Here is a 19,062-nt window from a genome sequence, read left to right as displayed (position 1 = left end):
CATTAGGGACTGTAGTGACAGGACAAGGGGTAACGGGTTCAAACTTAAACGGGGGAAGTTTAGTTTGGATATAAGGAAGAAATTCTTTACTGTGAGGGTGGTGAGGCACTGGAATGGGTTGCCCAGGGAGGTTGTGAATGCTCCATCCCTGTCAGTGTTCAAGTGTTGGACAGAGCCTTGGGTGACCTGTTTTAGTGTGAGGTGTCCTTGCCCATGGCAGGGGGATTGGAACTTGATGCTCTTAAGGTCCTTTCCAACCCTAACTATTCTATGATTCTACATGGTGAGGCACCACCAATGTGCACAGACAATTTATACAAGTTTTGGGTAGGATTTCCCAAAATCATTTTTCTTTAGTCCAATGAGTTATGTGATCTTTAAAAAGCAATGCACTTGTAAAATCTCCTGCCATCTTTCTATCTGTAGCATAAATTTTAAACAAAATAATGAAGTTTTACACCTCTAGAGAATTTGAGGTTTACTGCAGCAGCTGCTTTTGATACAATCAAAGAGGTACCTGAGGAAGAGGAAAGAGACAGTGCATTGCAGCGTTCAGTGTCAGAGTCATGTATTTAATTGTGATTGCAGATTGAAGTTCTGTCCTGGTGGAATGAAAACTGATCACTGTATCCATGTTCTGGTTTGCATGGAAATCATGGCACTTGCACAGAATTTCTTTGATGCAAAAATACTATCTCATTACTCAGTAAACAGTTGGGAAATCAAGGGTGGATGAAACCGGACTGACTGAACTGCAGCTTTGATTTAAATCCTCCTTATTCATGCTTCCCTAAATGCTGGTGGTATGACTGATAGAAAGACTTTCATCAGGGTTGTTTCTGACATGTATTGCTCAAGGAAAATGCCTGATGGTCTTGTTCTGGCAATACAAGAGTTCAGAGATCATACAGACAGAAACACTCTTCTTGTACTGTGCCATCACATGGGCAGGATTGCAGAGCTTATGGTGACTGGAGGAGGCCAGCTTGCACTTCGTCTCCTAGCTCGTGATTATATGTATCAGAAGTCTGGTAAGATTAAGTGAAGATAGCTGTTTGAGTAGGTGTGTATGTGAAAAGACCACTGACAATGCCTCATGCTTATCTCTGTCGTGGTTTAACCCCAATTGAAAGCACCGCACAGCCACTCGCTCACTGCCCCCTGGAAGGCTGGGGTAGAGAACTGGAGAAGTAAAAGTGACAAACCTCATGGGTTGAGATAAAGACAGTTTAATCAGCAAAGCAGAAGCCATGCATACAAGCAAAGCAAAACAATGAATTAATTCACTGCTTCCCATCGCAGGCAGGTGTTCAGTCATCTCCAGGAAAGCAGCTCCATCCCATATAATGGTTACTTGGCAAGACAAAAGGCCATAACTCGGAATGTCTCCCCCTTCCTTCTTCTTCCCCCATTTTTTATGCTGAGCATGATGGCATATGGATATGGGATGGAATATCCCTTGGATCGGTTGGGGTCAGCTGTCCTGGCTGTGTCTCCTCCCAGCTCTCATACACCCCCAGCCTGCTTTTGGTGGGGTGGTGTAAGAAGCAGAAAAAGCCTTGACTCTGTGAGCACTGCTCAGCAGTAAATCATCCCTGTGTTATCAACACTGTTTCTAGCACAAATCCAAAACATCCCTGTGCTAGCTACTATGAAGAAAATTAACTCTATCCCAGCACATTCTGCACCAAAAATTCCTATTTTTCATTGCCATATAAAATTTGCAAAGGAAAATCAGGAAATCACATGAGGATGATGGTGATCAGTAAGAATGTGAATTTTGACTATCAGATTGTGTTAGTCATTATCGGAGACAATGAAATCTCTGTGCAGTTAGGAGTAGACTTGGAGGATAACTTGCGCAGCATGTCTAGTATAGCAGCGTGCTGTCTTGGTGAACTCTGTGTACTTGGCTTCAGTATAGATTTTTAGATTATTTATAAACATCTGTTCTGAATTTGGTAGGAGGATTGCTGACTGGGTGTGCACTGCTGTTTGCAAGACACAGTAAACCAATTATGACTTAAAGAGAAATATCCCTAATGGTAGTGGATAGTTCTAAGTAATGGGAAACATTGAAAACAAACTTGAGGTAAATTTACTTGATTGATTATTTTTTGGTTTTGTTTTTTACTTAAAAACCCCTGCCAAAGTGGGGTTGCTCATACTATTAGCAGCTTGGCTTTCAGAGGTTACAGCAGTAGGGATAAGGATACAGATTATGCTGGTGTTGTGAGGGGATGCTCTGTTTGGGAAAGTTATGGTTGTAGAAGTTTGTCGCTAGAGTGCAGGAGCTCTAATGGCTGAAGGCTTTGACATTCTTCTTCTCTACCATTTCTCATGGAGCAGCATGGACTCTTGGGGCTCCTCTTATTGCAGCTTCGCTCTCTCAACAGATGTGTTCTCAACTCATTTTGTTTGGGACAGAACTTACACAATTGCCCAGAACAGTAAAGAAATCTCTGCCAGAGGGGAAGCATTGATGCTGTTGCTGTACTGCTTTTGAGGTCCTCTGTCATCGTATAGGCTGAAATTTGATTTGGAGTTAACTTGGGTGACAGGAATTGGTAGGGAAGTGTAAGTACTTGCAACATCTACAGTGAAGGGTTATTTTCAAAGTTTTTATGAGTAGACACAATTAAATTCTTTCAGAAGTTGTTTCAGGTTTCTCATGTACTTGAGCAGTATATATTGGCTTTGCTATGTTTGATTGGTGAGTACTTTGGTGGTCTGTATTTGTAGAAGCTGTTTCATTGCATGACAGACTACTGCGAGTGACTCCAGTATTTTTGCTTGAGTGTGTGTACATGGTATTAAAATAAACAGACGACTTCTCAAAAGTCAGTTCCTTTGTTCTCCAAGTGCCTATTATTTGAGAGGGTGGAGAAGTGGGGCAAATCTTATAGTCTAAAATAAACAGCTGCCCCCTTTCTTTCCACCCACTGCTTCCTCCAGCTCTGCATACCTCCTTGCACTTCTGTACTCTGTGCCTGAACTCATCTGAGTGAAATCCAGCAAGCTGTGTGATGTCCTGCCGGGGGTCCTGGTCCTCCTGTGATTCTTTTCTCCAGGGTCATTTTTCTGTGTCTTCCGAAGTGTCTGTTGTCCCTCTGGGCTTGCATTAACTTTACATGTTGGCTGGAGAAATCATTAGTCAAAGGAACGGTAAATGGTACAAGGAAATCTCCTTCGGACTGCCACAGCAGCTTTGCTTTTGTCAAGTCTCTGCGATAGCTCCCTGTACAGCCCTGCCACTGCATTCAGTACTTGTGTCCCTGTTCCATTGCTGAGTCTGCATTTCTCTAAAACTTTCTGTGCTGAGAAGATGCACGTCTTTCCTGGAACATGTACCGTTAAATGGTCTTGCTACAGCTTTATCTTTGTACGGATGACTTCTTTTCATCCACAGTAATTTCAAAGAGAGGCATTTCCCAAACATAGCATGATTTTTTCAGAAGTGGGAAAAAAGGAAGGATGGGGAAACTAAATATCGGGATCACTGTGACTTCTGAGCAGCAGAAGTCAAATGTATTACTAGAGAAGTGTACTTTGGAGTGTACTTTGATTTTACTAGTATAAGCAATACAGCTTTCATACCTGTGGAGCAAAGCGCCCATTCCTAAGAGCGAAAAATTGTTTTATCAGTCAAATGCAAACTGCTGTGCACATTTGTGTAATGCTGTACTGATAAACACAATTTTTGTTTAGAGAGCTTTTGTAGTGTTTGCGATCTGGAGTTAAGGTCAGAATATCTACAGCAGTTGTGAGTCTGCTTTGCCTCCTGGGCTTTGGGTATTAAACTGTGCTTTCTCTCCCAGAGTTCTTTGGTTTGTACCTAAATGAAACATGATATAAACACAGGGTTATGAGGAGGTTGAATGTAAGGTTTGTAGAGCTGGGAATGGCTGCAGGTCCAGTTCTGTTTATGCTCAATGCTTTCTGGCCATAAACTGCTGCACAAGGGAGTGGTTTCCAATCCCACCACTTTGTGTTCCTGCCCTTTCTCTTGCTTTGGCTTAACAACTGTGTGAACACTGTACTCAGTGCTCTGGAAGAGCTCACTGGTCTTGTGGCACATTGAGTATTTATTTTGGGGTGTGTGTTTTCTCATCACAGCTGACCTGAATCATTACATGGAGGTGTGATTGACAGATAAGATATAAGAAAAGAAGTAGGAACACATGTGGCAGGTTGGAGCAGAAAAGAGAAATTGCCTCTTGCAGCAACAGTCTCTGCAGTTAAGATAAAGGTATGGGTGCTGTGAAGCTGTACCCAGGGCAATGGGAGACTTTAGTTCTATCCCTCTTTGTTGGTGGCTTTCTTGTCATGAGACTTGAACAAAGCTACGTGACTGTTGCATCGAGCTTTTTGTCTGCATAGTGTGGAGTCCTTATTACCCTATGGTTAAAGATGATGTGGTGATTTTATTCTGTTGTCTTTTTAATATTTAGAATCATAGAATCATAGAATATTTCGGGTTGGAAAGGACCTTAAGATCATCTAGTTCCAACCCCCCTGCCATGGGCAGGGACACCTCACACTAAACCATGCCACCCAAGGCTCTGTCCAACCTGGCCTTGAACACCGACAGGGATGGAGCATTCACAGCCTCCCTGGGCAACCCATTCCAGTGCCTCACCACCCTCACAGTAAAGAACTTCTTCCTTGTATCCAATCTGAACTTCCCCGTTTAAGTTTGAACCCATTACCCCTTGTCCTGTCACTACAGTCCCTAATGAAGAGTCCCTCCCCAGCATCCTTATAGCCCTCCTTCAGATACTGGAAGGCTGCTATGAGGTCTCCATGCAGCCTTCTCTTCTCCAGGCTGAACAGTCCCAACTTTCTCAGCCTGTCTCCATACAGGAGGTGCTCCAGTCCCCTGATCATCCTCATGGCCCTCCTCTGGACTTGTTCCAACAGTTCCATGTCCTTTTTATATTGAGGACACCAGAACTGCACACAATGCTCCAAGTGAGGTCTCACGAGAGCAGAGTAGAGGGGCAGGATCACCTCCTTCGACCTGCTGGTCACGCTCCTCTTGATGCAGCCCAGGATACGGTTGGCTAAAGAAGAAGCAGAAATGATGATGAGAAGAAAATATCTGGAAAGTAAGGGAAACATTTCACATTTATTTTAATAGAAGTATATAAAAGTTCATAATTTTGTACATGAGAATTTTTTGTACCTCAAAGGTTTCATGTTTGGAGTTTCTTCTTTATCTTGAATCTTCAGTAATGACTGTGGCCTGGGAGAACACCAGGTGACGGGAATCCACAGCATGAAGTCATTCATTCACAGGGTTGCATATAACACATGTGGATAGAAGGCAGTGAGTTTCATGTAATTATTACAGGTGGGGTTGGGAGCACTGCTTGTTATTGAGGTTCTGAGCTTCTTACGTCTCCAAACTTACTTGTGTTGGCAAACATTTGCTTTTTACAACATCTATGAAGTTGCACATATACAGATTAAATGCATCAGTTGCAAATTTCTACCTTAAGATACAGCCTGTATCCTTAGGCCTTTGTTGTCCTTGTTCATTTGTTCTTCAGGAAGCCTTATGAGGCCTCAGCTCAGTCCTCAGCTGTACATAATGCAACATTTGGTACCCAGCTGTACGTAACACAAATGCCCTCTCTTTTGAGTATTCCTTTTTCTCCTGGGGTCTGACTCAGGGCTCTGGTGAGTGATGTGTTGAACTACTGAACACTCACAGCTTAACTAAAAGCTCTGGGAGCTGTGCTTGTATTTTCTATGTGAAGTGCCATGTATAAGTATGTGTTACAGAAGGTATTAAGTTTAGTTTGTCTCTAGGCAGCTTCTCAAAATTAGTAATGTGAAGTACAGAGACTTTCAGGTAAAGCATTATTTCTATCTGCAAAACAGGGATGGTCTATGCTTGAAAATGTGTTTAAAACTTCTGTATGCTTGTAAAGCTCAGATGCTTCAGGGATGGTCTCTGTAGAAGTCTTAAGTGTCCTAAGACACTGTTTTGAATGTTGTTTTAGTACAGAAAGTGTGGGATGAAAACTGAGAAGCGGAGAGACCCTCAGAGGCAGGGCATGTTGTGCTATGTGCTGCCTGGAAGTTAGAGCTGTCAGTGAAAGGAAATTATAGTCAGTTGGGGGAGTAAATATGTCTGTACATATGTAATGAGAAAAGCCAGATCTAGGGATATGAATGAAGAGTGGTCAACTGGGTTTGAATTTTCTAACTCTTGTTTTATCTTATTTATTAACTGACCTGATGATAGGGGATATGTATACAGCTAATCTCAAACGATAGTGTTTGTGCCTTCAGTTTAATTTCAAACAGTGTGGCAAAAATGCAGTAAGGACAAAATTGATTTTATTTTTAAACCAGTTTCTTCCAGCTTTACCAAGACGTTCGTCACAATACAGGTTTCATCAAAATTAAGCCTTGTGGTAAAGCTGCAGCTTACAAGATCTGTCAGTATTGGAGCACAAAGGAAAATATGGAAGAAATATAAAGGATAAAAAAATATTTCTCCTGTTCTCTGCCTGTCATTACCAAAGTGTTTGGTTTTGTGCTGTCATAGTAGGCCACTGACCTCTTCCTCCTCATTTCTGTCCTGCTATGTATAAAAAGATCCACAATAATTATTTAGCTATCATGCCCTTGGACCAGAAATAAGGTGGTTTTTTTTTTCTTTGGCCACATCCTTTTTTCATTGTTTTCTAGTGTGACTCATTTTGGAAGTGGAAGTTGGCTGTAGTAGCCAGTCATAGCTGCATTCAGTGGAATTTTAGACAGTGCATGGTCCTTTGCACTTGGGGAGCAATCATGTTCATTTACATTTCAGCACAATTTTGTTTGTCTAAAGAGGACTTTTCTGAGGACTACAACAAACACTGTGGATTTTGTGGTAAAAACCAGACTGTGCAGCCTGATGACACTTGTGGCTCACAAGTGTGTGATGTGGATCCGTACTCCACACAGCATAACCAATCAGTGCTCCGCTCTACTTCCTTCTAAATGTAAGTTAAAACAACACTTAATCAGAAATAAAATTCTAACAAAGTATTTAGGACAAGGACCAAGGACTTTGAAACCATTTCATCACCACAGTCCCGAAGTTTCCGCCTCCCCCCCCCCCATTGAGGTACCTGACTGCAGGTGTGCAAATGCTACACCCTGTCACAGAGTGTCTTATAAGCAAAAGTATCTGGTTTATACCTCTGATTTGTGGTTTGTTAAAGTAAACACAAATTTCTGGGGTTTACGAATTTGACATTCACCTTTCTGTGTCTTCATATTATATATGGATTTTTTAATGTGTTCTCTTTCCAGAGAGAGTGCAGAAGGAGGAAGAGTCATTGTAGAAGTTGATGGCAAAGTGGCAAAAATCAGAAATATAAAGGTATGCTTTTTTGTTGTCTTCACTTTCTCACATAAGGATCCTGATATCCTGATGCTTTTCTGTGTTTGTTTGGTTATTGAATCATTCTAAATGAAATGCTAGGGGAGAAGTTTAAACCAGCAAAGCTCTAGAATAAACTGTGGTGAAAGTGTGAGGGAGGATTGTTTTGGTTTGGGTTTGTTTGGTCTTTTTTTTTTGACAGGGGATGTAATATGTAGTTGTGTTTTCTGTATTTTACATTTGTGAAAGCTTCTGCAGTCTGGCTGTGTGCCATCATTCAAAGCTGTTAGTAAACTGCTTAGGATTTTGTGCTTATCTCTCTAACATCTGCATAATTTCTTTCCCTGCGTGCCTCCTCCTCATACTTGCGCTCAGAGTGCAACTGACTTGCATGAAATGAAGCAAAATGTGTTCAGCCACACTTCAGGCACTGGTAAAAAAACAAGAGCTATAAGAATAAACTGAATGTAGCTGTTGTCCGTGAGAGTTCTGGAGCCAGCATGCATGGGAACCAGCCCTCTGGTTTAGGCTCTTGAACTACTTAAAGCTCCTGTAGCACTTCACTAAATTAACAGAATAGAAGCAAAGCAATTTTGTGTTGTCAAACATGTTTCTTGTCAAAAGGCAAATAAAGGAACCATGAGATTACAGTGGGGATCCCAGAAGATGGATGCATTTTGTGTTTCTTTTCTCCTTTTTCTTTATATCTGCAAGCAATTCAGCTATTCTAAATTGCTGGTTCAAGAATACATTAGGTTTTGAAGAAAAACCCTGGCAAAAATGGAATGAAGGAGTTAAATTATTTACCTTTTTCCATTATAATTATTTTTGTAGTGAATACAGGTGCTTGTTTTTAAAGAAAGAAGAGGAAAAGTATTAGTGGCATGAGAGGCCTCATGGATGTAAAATATTGCTTATGTTTTGCCTATTTCCTTTTCAAAGGGCGTACTTATAGAATCATAGAATAGTTAGGGTTGGAAAAGACCTTAAGATCATCTAGTTCCAACCCTCCTGCCATAGGCAGGGACACCTCACACTAAACCATGCCACCCAAGGCTTTGTCCAACCTGGCCTTGAACACCATCAGGGATGGAGCATTCACAGCCTCCCTGGGCAACCCATTCCAGTGCCTCACCACCCTTACAGTAAAGAATTTCCTCCTTATATCCAATCTAAACTTCCCCTGTTTAAGTTTGAACCCGTTACCCCTTGTCCTGTCACTACAGTCCCTGATGAAGAGTTCATTCCCAGCATCCTTATAGGCCCCCTTCAGATACTGGAAGGCTGCTCTGAGGTCTCCATGCAGCCTTCTCCAGGCTGAACAGCCCCAACTTTCTCAGCCTGTCTTCATACAGGAGGTGCTCCAGTCCCTGATCATCCTCGTGGCCTCCTCTGGACTTGTTCCAACAGTTCCATGTCCTTTTGATGTTGAGGACACCAGAACTGCACACAATACTCCAAGCGAGGTCTCACAAGAGTACACTAGGAAGGCAGGATCACCTCCTTGGACCTGCTGGTCACGCTCCTTTTGATGCAGGGCTATGAGGATTTGGGCCCCTGAGCTTCCCTCAGCAGGTGGAGGCCTAAGTCCCACAGCTGCCTAATGTGGTCCAGCTGAAGCTTGTCAGACCAAGAGGGCTCTTGATTGTATTTGTTTAAAGGAGCTGTGGGTTGCCTCAGCATCCTGGGAAAGCTGCAGCAGTAGGGTTGGTTGCTTGTGATGGGCCAAGGAGGGTTGTTTGGAGCTATGAAGGGCTTGACTTTTGGATGTTTGCTCTCTTGAGGTTTTGTAATTGGTGAGTAAAGGGAGTGAGTTTGCTTTATGTATAAGCTAAGTTTAGACAGCCTTTGAACCCAAGTTAGTGTCTAATATTTATACACCAGTGTTTATATTGTTTTATCTGAGGTAGGTGTGCTTTGCAGTTCAAAACAAAGCCCTTCATCGCCTCTGTGATCAGGGGCTGCTTTTCTTGTGGTGGAGGGGTTTTTTTAATTATTTTTAATTTTTACTTTACACATTGCAGTAGGAAGGCAGAGCCCCAAGCTGTCTTCTGCTTCTTGCTGCAGAAAACCTGAGAAAATTAAAGGTAACTGCATAAAAACATCTCTGAATTGTGACACTTAAAGTGTTCCTATTGAAGATGGCTTGTTAAGATATTAATTCTGACCAAAGGAAGCCTTGTTTATATTTAATTCAAGATGACAATTTTAGAATCATGCAGGAGTTAGAATTCATGAAACCCTCTTACTTCAAAGGCAATTTAAAATTATTTCTGTCATCGTTGGTTTTTCTTGGTTGAAAAACCCCAGCACCCCACAAGCCTAACTGATGTGCCTGTAAGTTAATTTTCCCTGTAAACCATATAGCTGGCAGCAGAGTTCAGTGCTTACAGCACCCTTTATCCAGTACTCTGGCAGACAGCACTGTCACCCCTGGTTTCCAGGGTCATTACTGAAGCAGTTTGTTTAGGTACCAAATTATAACAAACCTTTTTTTTCCTGCTTATATTACTGCAAAGGTTACAATAATGTTACCAATTAGGTCAGAATTGCATGTGGAGAATGTTAATTTTGTGTAATGTTTTGACTCATTGCTCCCCTTCCTTGATGAGTAGAACAATGTCTAGTTCCTTGTTCGTAAGATTATCTGTTGTATTGCAAATCTCTTGGTCAAGATTATACAGAAAGACTTATATGAGTTCCTTACTTTCAGTCACTGTTTCTATTATGCTAGAAAGGCTTCACTGTCATTATTATTAACCCATAAGGGTCAGGTTTGGTTTTGTGAGTACAGGCCCAGTGACAGAAGCATTAGCTTGAAACCTTAAATGAGCCAAGGGGAAATGAGGGAAGAGACTTGCATTTTCAACTGTGCGGTGGGAAATTTGCTTTTGTTTTCTCACTTGGGGCCTGATTTCTGTAATGTGATTCTCAGTGAAAAAGAATAATGGCAGAGAAATATCTAAAGGTTTGTAGAGCTTTTCTGCCAATACATAGATGTTGTGAAGATTAACTAAATTATTATATACAGCCTGGAGAATCTTAGCTGTAGTAAATGAACCCTTCAGTAAAAATGCTTCAGAAGGTTGGATTTCTCTTCCTCACTCTGAACATCAAAGAAAATTGAATAAAGAGGATAAACTGTTTGCCATGCCTTTTCCACAATACAAGTTCTAGATAAACTTCCTGTTAGTTTTAAAATGCTTATTTTTTGATCAGCTTCAAAGTGAAGTGGTCTTTCTGTCTTTTTCCTTCTGTTGTCAGGTTGACAGTAGGCTTGATAGTACTTGGGACTCAAGAGAAAAGACTGTGGCCTTCAGTTTTGATTACTGCTACTGGTCAGTTGATCCAGAAGATCCAAAGTATGCATCTCAGGAAATGGTAAGTGATGCTGTTCTTCATGTCTGTGTTCCCATCCTGTTTTGTCCTTTATAATGCCACCTACAGGAAGAGATTGAGATACAGGGTACATGAAATATGATTTAATTTTCTGCCCATCTTTTTCTTACCCTGTTTGTAATACCACAGTGCTCAGTCCTTTTTGTCTTAAATAGTTGCAGTAGGACTTCAGTACTCTTGTTTGTCAACTAATGCGCACTTACATTAGATCTTTTAACTTTGGTAGTGATCATTAAGTGTGATAATCTGAGGACTCCAGTTTAGCAATGAGATTTGGGATGGGGGATTGCGTTCTAAAGGGAGAAAGCTCTAAAGTGGAAGGAAGAGTGCAAAGTGATTTTGCTGAGAGGATCAACAGTGACGTAATCACACCTTTAAATAATGGTAGTAAATTGTACTTATACTGTATTGTTCTGAGCACTTTTCCTTGCTAAAGCATCAGAAATCCCTTATAACTGATGGAGACTCCTCCTAGAAGATCTGATCCTTCATGGATTAAGAAAGAAGATTGAAGGATTCAGTATTAAAATAGGTGGTGATTACAATTCCTTGTTAATGAGTAAATGATTATTAAATCTACTACAAATAAATAGAACATACAGCAAAGCTATCTGAATTTTTCACTATGCACGCATACCATCACATGACAGCATTAAAATGAGCTTTTACTGCTGTTTTGTCTTCAGAATTATTTCATTTAATTTTGCTTGTTGTCAGTACAATTGTTCCTGAAAACTTGAACTATATAATTGTGTTGCTTTTCACAGTAAGCATCACTTAAAACTGAGCTAGTCCTGTAAAATTTGTATATCTGGTACTGATGAGCACAGGATTGTTTTACTTTTGGGAGTCAATATTTGAAAAACTATCAGATTTGTCAATTACCAGAACGACAGGGGAAATTCTTGACTGTGCTCTGTTTCATTCTTGGTGCAGTAGTGTGAAAGAGGCTTGGGAAATTTGGGAAGTGTATTTAGTGTGTGTACATTCGTATTATATAAAGTTGTCTTTCTAAAGTACTCGGCACTAGATAAGCTTCCATTTTAGATATTACAAATAATAAACTTTTAAATGTTGAATTGCTGGGGTTCTTCCCAACCCCTGTTATATTTTCTTACTTGCTTATTTTGATTTTTGTGTTCTTTGTAAGTATCTGTCACCATACACTTAGGAAGTTGGCTTCCTAGCTGGAACGGTTTGGCAGATGAAATGTTGATGAATACAGTCTGCCAAGTAATTTTATATCTCCTCAGTATGAAAAATTATCAAAGTGTTAAGTGGAAAATATAAATATTAGCTACGAAGCATAAATTTTTGTTCTGGTTGTTACTAAATACAAGTGCAATTGAAAAAGAATGTAAAATGCAATATAAACACAGCTTCCTTACTGGTGCTGTGTAGGTATTTCAGACAATTCAAGAACATTGTGTTATAGAATGTGGCTTGATCCAATAAAAACACTGAAGGGGAAACATGAACTCCCTGGCCACAGACAGTGAAGTAACAGGCCATAGTTTCCTTGTGCCTTAAGGCTGGCTGAAAGGATGTCCAGTGCTGCCTCATGTAACCATTGGGTTCCTGAGCCGTAGAAGTACGTCTTTCATGAGTTTAGAAAAACTTAGAGGTGGGCTGATGCTTTGAAAGGCCTGGAGTCATGAGTGAATTTCTTGGGCTTTTTACCTATCTTGGTGATTGTAGAACCAGTAAAGCATACTTTAAATGTCCTTGAGAAGAGGGCTGCTGGAATACTGCGATCTTGCTATGCTTTTGTGCATTTGTCTGCCCCCTTATACTGTATGAATGAAGCTTATTGTACTACTTCCATGTTTTGAATCATTATTTCAGTGCTGAGCTTGAGATTTCTGAACTTCCTTATGGCAATGATGCTATCAGCAGCCAAAGGAGTTACGGTAATATTGTCATCCCATAAAAGCTTTCTTTCATGAGCTGACCTTGGATTACTTTCCCTTGAGGATGTCCTGCCAACTGTTATCATATGTGATTGGTATATTGATTGCAGATGACAAGTAGATTAAAGTATCTGCCTTCAGGTTCATTTTGTGGAATGCTGTTTTCTAATAAACTGTCTATTTTGTCCTCTGGATGGATGTATAAAAATTAATTCTTAACAGCTGCTTTGATTGTTAAGAATTCTGTGGCAATAAAACAGTAGTGCAAGGGCTGCAAATCATAAATCCTGTTTATGTAAAACCAGGACTTTTAAAGGAACAAATCTGCTTCTTTGAATACTTCTTACAGTTTCTTCCAGATGTTTGCATTGTTCACTTCAGGTTCCTGTCCCTTGCATTCCGGAGATGACTACACCAAATGCATTTTATTCCCTCTATGTTTTGATCATATAGTTCACGGGTATTTGTGGCAGGCTGAAATCACACGTGTGTAATTAATTTCAAATGTTTGGATGAAAAGTTTGGATTTATTTTCTGTTTATAAAGACTGTGATCTCTCTGCCACCAGTATTTCCATTTTGGCAAATATAAGTAAAATACATACTGCCCACCTTGTTTGTTTTTTCTCAATCCATTCATGTTAATATTTCTTTTATTGCCTTTTTTAAATTAAAAATAAATATAGGGAAGGTTGGGGTTGTTTTTTTTTTTTTCACCCTACTTTGGGGAGAGCGGAGCTCACAGTATGATAAATTGAAGAGGAACTGAACCAATTTAGTAAATCTGCGGTGCCCATGTGGCAGATGATGTGTCTTTATTTTTTAATTGCACTGAAACTGGAAATGTTTTTCTTTTCAAAAAGCAGGAGCAAAAAGAGTAAAAAATAGAAATTATTTGTAAGAAGCGTTGCTGTCCACATTTTTTTTTAAGGTTGAATCTAAGAATGAGTTCCACTTCATGATATATAAAAGCATTTTTTGATTGACATTACATAAATAATGTAAGCCTCCTCTTATCTCTGCAAAGAGGAAAATTTAAAATTAAATTAAAAACAATGCTGATTTTTGACTGCTGAAAGAAGACCCCATGATTGTTGATGTCTGTGAAACAGCTGTTTTAGCAGACATAACCTGTAGGATAGCTGCCGGTTTTGGAAGATGGTTTAAGTTGCAAGTAGAATCATAGAATAGTTAGGGTTGGAAAGGACCTTGAGATGATCCAGTTCCAACCCTCCTGCTACGAGCAGGGACACCTCACACTAAACCATGTCACCCAAGGCTCTGTCCAGCCTGGCCTTGAACATCGCCAGGGGTGGAGCATTCACAGCTTCCCTGGGCAACCCATTCCAGTGCCTCACCACCCTCACAGTAAAGAATTTCTTCCTTAGATCCAATCTAAACTTCCCCTGTTTAAGTTTTAACCCGTTACCCCTTGTCCTGTCACTACAGTCCCTGATGAATAGTCCCTCCCCAGCATCCTTGTAGGCCCCCTTCAGATACTGGAAGGCTGCTATGAGGTCTTCATGCAGCCTTTTTTTCTCCAGGCTGAACAGCCCCAACTTTCTCAGCCTATCTTCATAGGGGAGGTGCCCCAGTCCCCTGATCATCCTCATGGCCCTCCTCTGGACTTGTTCCAACAGTTCCGTGTCCTTTTTATGTTGAGGACACCAGAACTGCACACAATACTCCAAGTGAGGTCTCACGAGAGCAGAGTAGAGGGGCAGGATCACCTCCTTTGACCTGCTGGTCACGCTCCTCTTGATGCAGCCCAGGATACAGTTGGCTTTCTGGGCTGCGAGCGCACACTGAAGCCGGCTCATGTTCATTTTCTCATTGACCAACACCCTGAAGCCCTTCTCCGCAGGGCTGCTCTGAATCTCTTCTCTGCCCAACCTGTAGCTGTGCCTGGGATTGCTCTGACCCAGGTGTAGGACCTTACACTTGGCATGGTTAAACTTCATCAGGTTGGCATCAGCCCACCTCACAAGCGTGTCAAGGTCCCTCTGGATGGCATCCCTTCCCTCCAGCGTATCAACCGAACCTCACAGCTTGGTGTCATCAGCAAACTTGCTGAGGGCACACTCAATCCCACTGTCCCTGTCACAGACAAAGATGTTGGACAATACTAGTATCCAACCCCGATCCCCGAGGGACACCACTCACCACTAAGTAGACAGACTTTGACTGTTATTTAAGATTATTTTCTCTTTAAAACATTTGAGGAACTAGGTAAGAGCCAGAGTTATGTTTTCTTTATTTCTCTCTGAACTGTGGTGAAATATGGAGCTACAGAGTGTTTCCAATGATGACCCAGTAATGTATAGGCTTAATTTATAAGTCTGACAGTAGTAGTCTGAATTCTTAGTCTTCCTTTTGAGTTTATTTAAATATTTCACAAAATGTAAGATTTTTTTTAATAGTTCAGCTATGCAAATATTATGTTCATTTTCCAAATAAGCTCAAACCCAAATTTTAGAATGTTACCTCTGATTTTTAGGTGGCCAGTTTGGGATCCTTGGGTCTATTGCGTTTGTTTTCTCACTGAGTAGCTGAATACTTTGCGCTGATGTTGAACTGAGGTTTTCATCTGTTTTCACAATGTGCAATTCTTTCCAAAGGGGAGCCTACCTTCTTTTGTTAAAGACAGTTTGGGGGGGGTTTATAAGTGGATTTGTTGGTGCATAAACAGAATAGAGAATCAAGAAATGCCCAAAGGGAAGAGTCACTGGCTAACTCAAGCAGAGCTACTGGCCACCGAAAGAAGAAGGAAACAGATTTGCTACATCCTTCTACATGCAGAGAGATGAATGAGGCGGTAGGGCTACATAGCAGAGAGAAAGAACCTGAGTATCAAAAACTTGTGTGGGGCCAGAGGAAGAAGGGATAGCAAATAAATATTAATTTTGGACAGGGGCAAAACACTTAATGGGCAAAATAGGAAATGAGAAACAAAAGGAAGCTCTAAAAGGTTATAGACATTTAAAATGGAAAAGCCGTGCCTGGTTTTTGTGATTTCAACTCTGCAATTTGTTACCTGCATTTTCCAAACAAGGTAATGGATTTCCAAACTGTCTCTGTCAAGATAAAGTTATACCCCTAAAACTGATGATGATGTTCCTTTTCCTGTCATTTTTGAGAAAAATTTGATTTTTCTCTGTGCCATGTTGTGGTAGAAGTAGTTCAGTCTCGCAGAGGGAGAATGATGAGTGTCTGCACCTGGGCCGTTACCATTTGCATACAGGGAAGTAGCTTCACCATGTTTCCCTGCATTCTTGCATTAAGTTTTTCTGGGAGGTGAATCTGTCTGTTACTGTATGAATCCTTCTTTAGTAAAGGGAGATGTTTTGTGTAAAGGTGACTATTGCTTCCTTCTGCCCCACCCCCTTCCTCCACAGATGTCTTCAGGAAGCTATGTGTAGTTCATGATTGTTTTCCGAAGACAATGTTGGAAATCCATCACTCTTTAGCCATTGTATAACTCTGGGATTATGCCTTAATAGAGATTAATGACATATAGTAGTTTTACTGCAAAATGGAAGTGTGATAATGATTTCATAATGATATTTAAGGTTATAATTTTTATTTGTATAGGCAGATTCAGACTTGCTGGTTCATTCTGGTGGTTGAATATGGTAGTTAATTTGTAGGTACTTTGGAATCTTTATAGTCATCCTGCAAACATCTAAATTTAAACTTATTTAAATTCTTGTCTGGCATAGAACAGTCTGTTTCAATCTCTTGAGTTTCCTTTGTAAAACCTAAAATAGATCTGAATCTTCCCTCTAGTCTTTTTTAGCTCCACTAAGCAAAAAAAGAAATGTTTAAAACAGTTGCAAACTTAAGAAAATGCCCATTTAAATCCTACTGACAAAAAAACTAATCAGCTTGATTGAATATAAGAGCAGTTAAACAAAATCTGAAGGGTATTCTGCACAAGAGTATTCTTAAGGCTGCAGAACACATGGAAGCATGAAGTATTCTTGTTGTTGGTTGTTAGAGTTTCGGTCCTCAGCTTCCCTCCAGCCATCCTACCCATCCGGTTATTGTGCATGCAGACTGACCCACAGGATGTGCAAGCAGGTATTTACACACAGCAGTTGCCATAGATAGCTAGTGTGTAGCAACCTGTTACTTTTGATAAGAGGAATATGTGCCATGACAAATAGGCTTTGAATATTAGGGATAGTGAAATCCAGAGAAGTGTTTAACTGCCCAACTTGCACTGGTTTCAGTGGGATCCAGATCTTCAATTGCATTTTCTTGAAATGGTTTTTGTAGGTCTCAAGCTTAGTTGTTGTACCTCAGTGTATCAGTTAAACAGAGAGGATAATGTTTATAAAGGAAATTGTAATTTAGATGTTAGAAATTTTACCTCAGGCTTTGGAAAGAATGAAATAAATGATATTCATGTAGGTCAAGAAATTTCACACTTCTGGGCTTGACTTGATAAGGATTTTATTTAGGTTGGGCATAATGGTTAGGTTGATGGAGGTATGAATATTTCTTGAGTGTGTCTCTGAATATTGTCACTTTCAGTAACGCTGTGACCCTTACTGGGCCTTCTAATATGAGTCATAAAAGCACTTGACCAAAAAGGCCATGACCAAACAAACAGATTACTGTCTCTGAGGTAAATCTAAGAAATACGAGAGTGCACAGAGATGGTTGTAAACAGCTGAGTGATGATAAGTTTTTGCTCTTTTTCCCGTGAAAGATTACATTGTCTTTTGGATGAGAAGTGGCTGCTAATTCACAAAAAAACCCCACATTAAAATAATCTTGGTTTCAAGATTTTGTATGGGCTTCTTTGTATGTCGAGGTTGCACTGTGGTGTATCACATGTGAAAAGTATTATCTTAACAAATCAGGATGGTTTTACAAGTGAGAAAGTAGTAAGGGTACAAAAACAAATTCTATTACAAATGTCAATATCTGCTCCTAATTTCTTGACCTTCTCTTCTCCACTCCCTCATTCTTCAGCACTGGTTTACCAATGTGAGTGGAAGAATAGCTGTCTCTCTTTTTGATGCACTTCACTGTGCATTTGAACCATTGAAGGTTTTACAAGCCTGCTCAGAAGCAAGACAGTGTGTTAAATGAAAGGTTGTTTATTTCTAGACTTTATATAAAAAGTGACGCAGGTTCTCGTTGTCTGTCTGTCCATTCTAGATGTGTGCTAGGAAGAACTCCCTTACATTCAAATATGTTATCTAATTATTTTTATCTTTGTTTATAAATATATTTATTGAGAAGATTGTGTTTTATTCTGTGCTCTGAAGGCAGAAATGGGGATTCCTGATGGCTCGTGAGAGTGAGCCTACGTGACCCCTGTAAACAGATTTTTCCTTTCCTTTTTTTTTTTTTTTTTTAAAGTACCATAATTGCTTTTCATCACATTTGACTTCCCAGGATAGTTGGGTTTTATACTACTTCCAGAGGAGGGCAATGAGGATGATCAGGGAACTGGAGCACCTCCCATATGAAGACAGGCTGAGAAAGATAGGGCTGTTCAGCCTGGAGAAGAGAAGGCTGTGTGGAGACCTCATAGCAGCCTTCCAGTATCTGAAGGGGGCCTATAAGGATGCTGGGGATGGATTCTTCATCAGGGACTGTAGTGACAGGACAAGGGGTAATGGGTTCAAACTTAAACAGGGGAAGCTTAGATTGGATCTAAGGAAGAAGTTCTTTACTGTAAGGGTGGTGAGGCACTGGAATGGGTTGCCCAGGGAGGTTGTGAATGCTCCATCCCTGGCGCTGTTCAAGGCCAGGCTGGACAGAGCCTTGGGTGACATGGTTTAGTGTGAGGTGTCCCTGCCCATGGCAGGGGGTTTGGACTAGATGATCTTAAGGTCCTTTCCAACCGTAACTATTCTATGATTCTAAGTAAAATAGTAGGGGAGAGGAGCAGATGGGCAGATGTATTTCTTGCCTCCTTGTCAGAGTCTAACTAAAAAGCAAATAGAAGAGATATGTTTGTTTTAATATGCAGCATCTTCAGTATGGTGCTAGGGGTTTTGTTTTGGTTTTGAAGGGTTTTGTTTGGTTGGTTTACATGTTAATTGAAAAATTTAAGGAAAGTTACACAACAGTCTCGTTTGGAAGCAAACCATTGCAGCAAACTTTCCAGCCCTTCACCAGACTAAGTCACTGTGCTTGCTCCTCTTCTTTATACTTTTTTATTTATTAATGCAAATGCTTCATATCATGCTTCTGAAGAACTTTAACTGGGAGACCTCTCCTTTCTAAGCTGAGATTGTGATGCTTCTGTACATTCACTGTGGGATTCCAGTTTCTAATTGTCTCGCGAATTCTCAAGACAAATTCAAAACCTATTACCCAGCCTATGTGCTTCGTTCTGAAAGTGATAACAAAA

General features: G+C 40.5%; 1 protein-coding gene across 1 annotated transcript in view; it reads left to right on the top strand.

The window, feature by feature from the left end:
- STARD9 (StAR related lipid transfer domain containing 9) overlaps nt 1-19,062 on the top strand; it is a gene marked incomplete at its 5' end in the record, with an annotated part of 104,679 nt that overhangs the window by 8,945 nt on the left and 76,672 nt on the right. The window contains 2 exons of the mRNA XM_080618790.1: nt 7,312-7,381; nt 10,646-10,762. Of these exons, the coding sequence (XP_080474916.1) occupies nt 7,312-7,381; nt 10,646-10,762 (187 nt within the window). The remainder of the gene's footprint in view (nt 1-7,311; nt 7,382-10,645; nt 10,763-19,062) is intronic.

Source organism: Psittacula echo, assembly GCF_963264785.1.
Source record: "Psittacula echo genome assembly, chromosome: 5".
NCBI classification, from domain to species: Eukaryota; Metazoa; Chordata; class Aves; order Psittaciformes; family Psittacidae; genus Psittacula; species Psittacula echo.
The sequence above is the reverse complement of the archived record's forward strand: the minus strand, read 5'-3'. Positions and strand labels throughout refer to the sequence as shown.